The sequence below is a fragment of the Vigna angularis genome, chromosome 3 (assembly GCF_016808095.1).
Source record: "Vigna angularis cultivar LongXiaoDou No.4 chromosome 3, ASM1680809v1, whole genome shotgun sequence".
Taxonomy (NCBI): domain Eukaryota; kingdom Viridiplantae; phylum Streptophyta; class Magnoliopsida; order Fabales; family Fabaceae; genus Vigna; species Vigna angularis.
In genome coordinates, this window is record NC_068972.1 from 5,648,712 (window position 1) to 5,659,152 (window position 10,441).

Below are 10,441 nucleotides of genomic sequence, written 5' to 3' on the forward strand. Positions count from 1 at the left end.
TCATCATCGTCATCACCATCATAAAATAGAACCAAGCTTTTAAACCCGACCACACTTTCCACCCTCACACTCCTCCACGCAACCCCACTTTTCCGGTCTACTTTCGCCGGAATTCCCGTTTTCCACTCTTCTCTCACTCTATCTCATGCTTCCCAAATCAATTCACCCCTCACTGGAACCTCAAACCAAAACACTTCATAACAAACCAACCCTCACTTCTTCCATCACCTCCCTCCTCAAACCCCTTTCCTCACCCCAAATCCCTCGTTCATGGATATTCTTCACTGTCCTCTTCATCCAGATCCTCCTCCTCTGCAACCTCCGCATGTTCTCCTCCCCAATCCCCTCTCCTCTCCCCGCCCCCATCGTCCATCACTCTTCCCAAGCTCTGGACCAATGCGGCTCCGGCAAGGTCTTCGTCTACGACCTCCCCCAAACCTTCAACTACGAAATCCTCCAGAATTGCGACAACCTCAACCCCTGGGGCTCCCGCTGCAACTCCCTCTCTAACAACGGATTCGGCCTGAACGCTGCCGCGCTGGCCGGAATCGTTCCTGAGGATCTCCTCCCGGCGTGGCACTGGACCGACCAGTTCGTCACTGAAGTCATCTTCCACAACCGATTATTGAATCACAGGTGCAGGGTTAAGGAGCCGGAATCCGCTACGGCATTCTACATACCGTTCTACGCTGGACTCGCGGTTGGGAAGTACCTGTGGCTCAACTCGACAGCTGAAGAACGCGATCGCCGCTGCGACATGATGCTGCGCTGGGTTATGGACCAACCGTTTTTTAAGAGATCAAACGGTTGGGATCATTTTATTACCATGGGACGCATCACATGGGATTTTCGTCGCTCCTCGGAACGCGATTGGGGTTCCAGCTGCATCTACAAGCCTGGGCTAAGAAACGTCACGCGCCTTCTCATAGAGCGTAATCCTTGGGACTATTTCGACGTAGGTGTTCCTTACCCCACCGGATTCCATCCGCGCTCTAAATCCGACGTCACGCGCTGGCAGAACTTCGTCCACGAGCGCCAACGCAGTGCGCTCTTCTGCTTCGCCGGCGCCCCTCGACGCGCGTTCCGCCAAGACTTCCGCGGGATTTTGCTGAGCCAATGCCGCGAAGCGGGCGAGTCGTGCCGCACCGTGAACTGCACTGGGACGCGGTGTTCCAACGGCACGTCGGCGATTCTCGAAACGTTTCTGGACTCTGATTTCTGCTTACAGCCGAGAGGGGACAGCTTCACACGCAGGTCCATTTTCGATTGCATGGTGGCCGGTTCGATTCCGGTTTTCTTCTGGCGGCGAAGCGCGTACCTGCAGTACGAGTTGTTCTTGCCGGTCGAACCGGGAAGTTACTCAGTTTACATAGATCGGAACGCAGTTAAGAATGGAACCGTAACCGTGAAAAACGTGCTGGAGAAGTTCACCAGGGAGAGAGTGCGGCAAATGAGGGAGAAAGTGATTGAGTACATTCCGAGGTTGATTTACGCTAACACGAAAGACGGGTTAGACGATATGAAGGATGCGTTCGATGTTGCCATCGAAGGTGTGCTGAAAAGGTTCAAGGAACAGGAACAACCGAAGTTTCACAAGTGGAAATAACGGCGAAACAATATTTCCTTTCTTAGATTTAGAAAAACTATATATAAATAAATAAAAAATACTGTATGTTTGATTGAGGTGAATTCGCTAGATTAGAGTTATATTTTTTTATAGAGTCACAATGCGATGTACTATATTGATATTTCTTTACTCGATGAATTATGCATTTATACGATGGAAATATATATTACATCTAGAGTTTTGAAGTGATGGTTGCTAATCCGTACCATATGGTCTTATGCTATTCTCGCAGAACAATCAAATGCTATGCTGCGCTGCTTGTTACTGATTCAGGATTGGTGATCATGCTGATTAAAATCCCTCTGTCCTGCTCCAGGTTTTCTTCTGTTTTTCTGGAGCAATCATGAGGTGAAGGAAACTGACACGATATCACAGAAAAATGCATTATTAAAACAACTTCTTGGTCTCCTTGGGTGTATTATTATCTACATCCCTGTGATTTTTGTGAGCAAAGAACATACATGTGCTTGACAATAATAGTAAACCCCCTACTCATGAACTTGTGTCTGCTGCGTGTTTTCTGTAAATCGTTTACTATCATCGATTGCAATGATTTTTGTGAGCAAAGAACAGCGGATGTGTACAATTCTTATTCAATAACAAGTTTTCTTTTCTTGCTTGCGCAGTTGCATCAATTTCGCCATGTACAAATGAGAAAATGGAATAAAGAGATCCAAGGGAAAGTCGGCCACTCAGTTGATCAGTGCTTGTGTATGGATTGAGAGAAAACCACTTCTGTTTTCCCCTTTTTAACCATTTTACTGTTATAGTTTGCTTTGATTGTATAGAATAGATGCATACAGCAAGAAATCAATCCCAAAACGTTAAATTTATACCATCATCTTCTAATGCAAAAGTTTACAAAATCGGGGACTCTATTTAATTTCTGCAGTGGTCCTGTGGGCCTTGAAAGGGTTAACTGAGCCTAAAGATTAGTGGAAGTGGAACACTGCCAATTAAGGTGTGTGGGCCTTGAAAGGGTTAACTGAGCCTAAATATTAGTGGAAGTGGAACACTACCAATTAAGGTGTATGAATAAAGCATTTTAAATTTTGAAAAAGAATAAAACACGATTAAATGTTATACAGGATTCATTTGTCGAAGACCTTTGCGAATTCTAAAGATCGTTAAAAAAAATCAATCAAAAGTAATTTTCATAATTTAATTTTCTATTATTTTCATGTTACCCTACAGTGACAAAAAAAACATGACACATTCAAGCGAAAGCAAAGCAAACGCGGCGTTGAAAATGATATGATTAAGTCCAATATGAATTTAGTCTTTCCTAATGTCATAAAGGTTTAAATTTCGTAAGACGTCTTTATGTTCACTGATCAGGGGCTTTTCCATGCACCACCCAAATTTTTCCCTACACCTCCAAAATCATAATTTTGTTCTTCACTAAAAATATATATAAAATATAAAAAAAATAGATAAGCAATAATTATCACTTACCGATTTGTATTTACTGATATGCACCTAAGTCTTCACACCTTTTACTTTTTCTCTCATGTGTCTCCTACTAAATATGGTTTTGTACACCTCTTTTCATTCATTTTTTTTATTTCATCTCGTTCATCTTTCAAGTATGAGATTTGTTGTTGGTTAAGTTATGATTTAAATTTTAAATTTGTTTTGTTTGAAATTTATATTTATTTTTATTATGTTTTGAATATGCTGAATTTTAAAATCCAATTTAGGAAACCAACCAGATTTTGAATTCCATTTTAACAAATTAATTAAATTTTGAAATTTTGAAATCTAGTTTAAAAAACTCAAGGAAATTTTGAAATCTAGTTTATGAAGTTCCTATATTTTGAAAGTTACTAAATTTCAAATTTTAATTATGAAATTTATTGGATTTCGAAATTCATTAAAGTTCTTATCAAGATTTTAAAATTCGATAAAGCTTAATCAAATTTCAAAATTTGGTTAAACCAATTTGACAAAGGTCGAATATATTTAATATAGCTTGGTCAATGTTAATTACTACTTGACCAAGGTCTGAAACAACTCAGCCAATGTTTAATACAACTCGACCATGATTTGATACAACTTGATCAAGGTCTGATATAACTTGATCAAGATTTTTAAATACTCGGCCAAGGTATGCAACATCTCAAAATCCAGCAAAGCCCTTAATCGAATTTTAAAATTTAATGAACTTCTTAATCTTGTTTTGAAATTCGGTGAACCCCTTAAATCAAAATTTTGATATTTAGTGTATCTCTTAACCATATTTTGAAATATGGTGAAACCTTCAATCACATTACGAATTTAGTAAACCCTTTAACCGAATTGTGAAATATGATGAATCTCTTAACTAGATTTCAATATCTGATAGAGCCTTTAAACTGAAATTCAAAATTTAGTGTACTTCTTAATCGAATTTTGAAATTTAATAAAACCTTTAACTATATTTCGAAATTCAATTAACTCTTTAATCGGATTCCGATATCTAATGAACTCATTAACCAATTTTGATATATATGAACCTCTGAGCAATAACGTGGTGCAGGGGTGGAGAGCAAAGAAGAGTAAAGTTTGGAGGTGCGCACTAGATTCGAAGAAACAAGTGTGATAGTAAAAGTGAGTGAATGAGGTAATCATAGGAGAAAACGAAAATACCCTTGTTAGAAAGGCAATTTAGGCACTTAAGAGAAAATTTGAAGGTAAAGGAAAAAACTTTGGAGGTGCATGGAGAAACTCATCAACTCAAATTGAGGAAACCTAGGCCCAGCCTAATGCAAAAACACGAGCCCAATCCCAAAGCAGGCTTGCCACGCGTCACGGTCTCTAATACACATTCAGTCAGTTTCTTTTCCCTAACCCCGTTTTATTTGTTTACTTCATCATATTCTCTATGCACGCAAGGACATCACGAACCACGACACCAGACGAGCATCTTCTTCTTCGCCACCACCACGCACACGACTGTGACGGTTATCTCCCCAGACGCATTTATAGTCTACTTTTCGTAAACCCTAGGTGCGCCCATCTTTAACATTTGCCCTTATCTTTCTTTCGAAACTCCAATGATTATTTCGATTATATCCATTTCCTTATTCCGTAGAACGAATTACTTTTTTTAAAATTGAACGTACCCTGGTTTCCCTCGTTATCAGCACTGTTGATTTGTTTATTAAATAATTGTTACAGTTGCAATGCCGATGATTATTAGAATTTGAATTTATGCATTCTTATGAATGTTTTATCAATGATGTTGGTTTCCTTCGAGTACACTTTGAAAAGAAGGAGGTAAAGTGCATAGACTTCCCGTTCGATGCGTAGCGGTTATTGGAAGTCCATTAAAAATATATAAAGATGGAAACTCATTATATATAAAGGTGAAAATTGAATAAGATGACACTGAAACCATCGCTGCTTTAGAGCAAGGGATGCAGTGATTACCTACAAGAAATATCTCATTGTTGAATTCATGATTCATGTCTTCCAGATGCTGGTTGTTTCTTCTATTGTATTTAGATTTCACATGGAAAGGAAAGTCATCTGAATTTGTCAATTTCCTATAAATTATACTGTTTAAAGAAGTGTAATAAGTGATTTAACCTGTGTGATTTGAAAGAAATTGTTTAATTTTGAACCTATCTTGATTTACAAGTTAACCAAATGCTACGTGTTTATTTCCATTTTTTTCTGAGTTGAATTTACTAAAATGACCTTGTTATTCTTTTCGTTTTTTAAAACTGATGGGACAGGACTATAAGCTATTACGAAGCATTGGTCAAGCAACGCAGCCTGTGCGGATTACAGGTAGACACATTCCCATTTCTACTACTAATTCTGTCTAACCAGCAAGGGAAACTGTCTTACAAATTTGAAATGATAATATCAAGCTTCTATGGAATTGATTAGTTGATTCTTGATAGATGTTTCAATCGAGGAGATATTAGCTAGAATCTGATAAAAAAAAAATGATGATAGATTTCTGTAGCAATCCCAATAAGAGAAGTGAACTATGAATTTGAAACTTATTTTTCGTTGATGACCAAGATGAATAAATTAGAAAAACAATTTTTTTTTATTCGTTTCATAGCCATAAATTAGACACAGATTGTAACATCCCAAAAATACAGTAAACACCATATAATAGAATTGATTACATTTAACAGTAAAACAGTGCAGTCTTTACATAAAGATGCGAGGTTCAAAAAGTCGAACGGCATAAAGTACAAAATTTAATATAGCCAGCGGTAATCCAAGGTTCTAATACTAACGGTTACACAAACAGCAACTGAACTTTCAAAGGCTAAACAGAAACTAAGACTACCACCTGTCGAGCACTCTAGGGCTCGACCTTAACCTCTACTTCAACCAGATTGGCGTCCTCCAAATTTTCTTCTTCCAGTAATTCTTCAAGTGGCGCCTCACCATCTGCTCACATCCTCACGGATGATCATTGCATTGACAAGACGGACGTACATAACCAGTAGACAACACAAGGAAATTGCAAGGGTAAGCTTAGGTAATTTAATTCATACAACCAACATACTTTAACATATGCAATCAATCATACAATTCATACGGCAATATATATCTATATATCCAAGCGTATAATAACTCATTCAAACTCTCACAATTAACGACCGTCCGGACTGTATGAATCCATGTAACCGCAGGCGTCCTTGCACCCGAGTGGTGTAGTAACTGTATTATACTCGACAGCTGCCACTCGAGGTTAGTCCGTTTCTTACGTCGCCCATGTTAACTTATGGACTAAGGACCTCCTGCCATTCCCACACATGACTACCCCCTTCTATGTGAAGATGAGTATCACGGAATATCAGGATGGACCAGCCATCAGCGATTTTACCATGGTCATACTTACATAACTTATCACATTTAGATCATGGAGACGTTCCTCCTTGGAACACTCGTACGAATTTCACAAACATTTATTCATCTCATATAATGTTCATCATTCCAAAATAAAGTAATACCGACTACCAGATAGATGAACGACCTATATTAACACGGTACTCGACACTGTCGGTCGACACAGATGGATGATCTGTTTTACCAAGGGTGCTCGACACTGTTGGTCGACACAAATGAAGGATATGTATTACAAAGATGCTCGACGCTGTTGATCGACACAGATGGATGATCTGTATTACAAGGATGTTCGACACTGTCGGTCGACTCAGATGGATGATCTGTTTTACAAGGATGCTCGACACTATTGGTCGACACAGATAAAAGATCTGTATTATCAAGGACGCTCGACACTATTGGTCGACACAGATGAAAGATCTGTATTATCAAGGACGCTCGACACTATTGGTCGACACAGATGAAAGATCTGTATTATCAATGACGCTCGACACTATTGGTCGACAAAGATGAAAGATCTGTATTATCAATGACGCTCGACACTGTTGGTCGACACAGATGAAGGATCTACATTATCAAGGACGCTCGACACTGTCGGTCGACACAGATGAAGGATCTGTATTATCAAGGATTTTTCCAGAAAAGAGTAAGAGCGCTTGGTGTAAGACCGAGCACTACCCAATACGATTACTATGTATAAGATCGACACTGTTCATTATGAGCTCTAAGTAAAAGACCTACATAACTCATGCTCGACCAGAATCCTTCCCAAATGAAAGTATTCCAATTCAAAGAAGTTTACTGGAACACCAAACGGTCGAGAACCGTTTAATGTCGGACATACGTTATCATAGGGAAGTTGATATTCAAGTTTCACTTACGTTCATTGCTTCTAAGCATGTATATTTCATATTCACACGTATCACCCATATCATACATTTCAACCAACATATATCATGTTCATGCAGTACAGCAACGTTCGATCATGCATACTCAACCAATATACACCTCATACTTATGATCATATACCAACAATCAAATAACACAGTTCATACTTCATGCGACACACGTAATGTTCATACAGTACAAGACAAACATAAGAATTAAATTTAATAAGCTTCCCTTACCTGGATAGCAGTGTACGCCCAAAATGCAAGGGTTTAGTTCGACCTCTAACAGCGTTCTACCCTCAGGTTTCACTCAACAACTTTCACTTAATCTAAAACACCAGAAATCAGAAACAACTCAAACCTGTAACCCGTGCATGCAACCAGAACTTGGGTTCGCATGAAACTAAATGGTCGAATGGTTAGAGACGAGAACTTACCAGCTCAGATCCCAATTCTGTTTGGTCCAGAATGACGCTCACGTCTCAGGGAACGTTTCTACGGTTCAGAAACATGATCGGAGAAGAAGGTGATGAGTTACAGTAGAGAGAAGGTGAACTGGTTCTAAAGAGAAGGTAGAGAAGAAGAAAAGTCAGAGTTTTGGTAAGGAAGAAAGTGAATGCAGATATTAGAGTAGACTTTTCTAAGATTCAATTTCTGCTCCACAGTCGAGGACGAACGTCCCCTCTTCAGCCGACACCTATTTTCCACTAACTGGTTTCTGACTTCCCTCGGCATGACACCTGGCGTCCGTTGTTGAAGTGTCGCGTTCTCAAAGTAACACGCAAACTGCACTGCGCTCCTTACTCCAGACTCCATGCAGCATGACACCTGGCGTCCGTAGGTGAAGTGTCACGCTCTGCGGTTGCCACGTACGTTGTTGAGGTGTCTCGTTCTCCAGCTGCCACGCGTACTCCAGCGTATGTTATTTTCGAGGGTCTGACACAGATCACTTAATCAGAGTGATCCAGCTGCAAAACCATCTTTTTTATGACAGGTTACCAAGAACATGTACAGTTGCGCTTCTATCAATTTAATTATATTATATTATATTTTAAAAAGCAATTGTAATTAAAAGAATTGCTTTTATCCCAATGCAGAATTTTCTTAACTCACTAAATCATCTGGTGCGGGATTTTATAGAGGTCAATCTATTGAGTTTAATATTTTAGTAAAACATTAAAAATAATTATTAATTTATGTTATTCAAATTTGTACCAAAATAATTTCTTTTTTAATTACTCAAGTAAACTCATCTATATTTTAACTTTTAAATTAGATTGTTTATTCCAACACTCAGAGCTTCTCGTACATAATATGCTTTCCGATTCCCAATGACAAATTTTATTTGGTTTATAATACTCAACTCAGATTATTTGATGAAATTCATAAATGTTACTCGCTTAAGATTTTTTAAACAGTTGTATCAAAGGGGCTCTACCAACGCCCGTGGAAGCATAATGTCACTGAAACACCAAATGTAATAAATTTTAAATTAATTTTGAATTTATGTTAGAAAGTAGTTGAACTGAATTCACAGTAACTTAATAAAGTGGTCAATAGAAAATTTTGTTTATTAGAAGTCTCAGTTGAATCCTCGCCCTGTGATTTAACTATATATGGATGTAAATAATGTGTTGGTTATATCAATTCTTTAATTTTTGTGTATTATTAAAGAAAATATTTTTACATTAATTAAGTAATTAAAATTTTATATTTATTTATTTCATAAATTTTAATTATTTTTTAAATATTTTTCTATTACGTTTTTAAACATGTATTTTGTTTTTAGTTAGATCCTTCTATCAATTGTCTTTACGAAAAAATTAGTTGTCTGAGGTAGCAAAGTTTATTAGAAGTGAAAGGTAAAGAACCGTAAAGACTTGTGAAAAATATTTGGATTAGGATAACCTTTGAATATGGAAATAAACTAGCTGAACAACCCGATTTTAAGAATATCTGGTTCAAATTATGTCGAACAAAAAATATGAAGCTGAAGATGTGAAAATACTTAATGCAAACTTACATAAGTGAAAATACTGAATTCATTGCGGAGATAGCTATTTAAGATTAATTTTTAAAAACATAGTCAAACCCAATTAAAAAAAAATCAGGCTACAGTTTCACTGAAAATTATCAACCAGTTAAGAAAATTGCAGACTTATTTAATTCAACCTTTATTTAATTCTGGGAAATTGCCACAAATGAATTTGCAGTAATGTTTAAAGGAATTGAGTGATTTAAATTCGTAAAGCATTTTTGTTCACAAAACAATCTTTTTCATTAAATAATAATTAATAAAATTATTATCATTAAAAATAAGAATTTAAATTTATAGTATAAAAATAAAAATGACAAGAAAAAGGCTAATATTAGTTGACAAAATAAAGAATATAAGATTTATGGGAAAAGTAATCTTGGGAAGTTTCTCATATCCGTAGATATCATAATCCGCAAAATTAGAGGTACCGCAGTACGTGTTGAGACCCTCAACAATTTATTTCCATGTGACTATTAAATGAAAAAATTAAAGGAAGAAGGGCCTTCTATCGTGAGTAGGATACATTATTATTTATTTTGGCCCTCAATTTTTCTAAAAGAAAAATATTATTTTTCGTACTAGTGTGTGCAACTCGTGGACATTTTCGTGAGTTTTTGTATACCTCGAGATTTACGCCAAGTCCCTATGCAGGAGAAAATCGCGAATTCTGAATATTGGAAAATATTATTATTTAAAATATTTATTTAAATTTTATTAGAATACAAAATTAATGTGTTACTTTTATTTATTATCATATTAGACTATTCAATAAAAAAACATAGGTTTTATAAGCTTTTATTTCAACTTGAAAAAAGTTATAAAACCTAAAAAATATTTTCGAAAGCTCAATTTCTTGAATTTTTTAAAAATAACCTAAACGTAAAAACATATTTTCCAACCTTATATTTGTAGGAAGTTAAAGGACTGGATAACATTAACTGGAAATTTTTGTCAATGTGAATCATAAAGTTAAATATTGAAATATTGATACATTTTTTTCATTTATAATTTTTCATTATTCTATTACCCTGG

The 10,441-nt window shown here is 36.6% G+C and overlaps 1 protein-coding gene across 1 annotated transcript; it reads left to right on the forward strand.

Moving 5' to 3' along the window:
- On the forward strand, positions 1–1,799 carry LOC108325862 (xyloglucan galactosyltransferase XLT2). The gene has a single exon (XM_017558965.2). The coding sequence runs from the start codon at positions 146–148 to the stop codon at positions 1,604–1,606; it is 1,461 nt and encodes a 486-aa protein (XP_017414454.1). The 5' UTR covers positions 1–145; the 3' UTR covers positions 1,607–1,799.
- Positions 1,800–10,441: the final 8,642 nt, after the last annotated feature.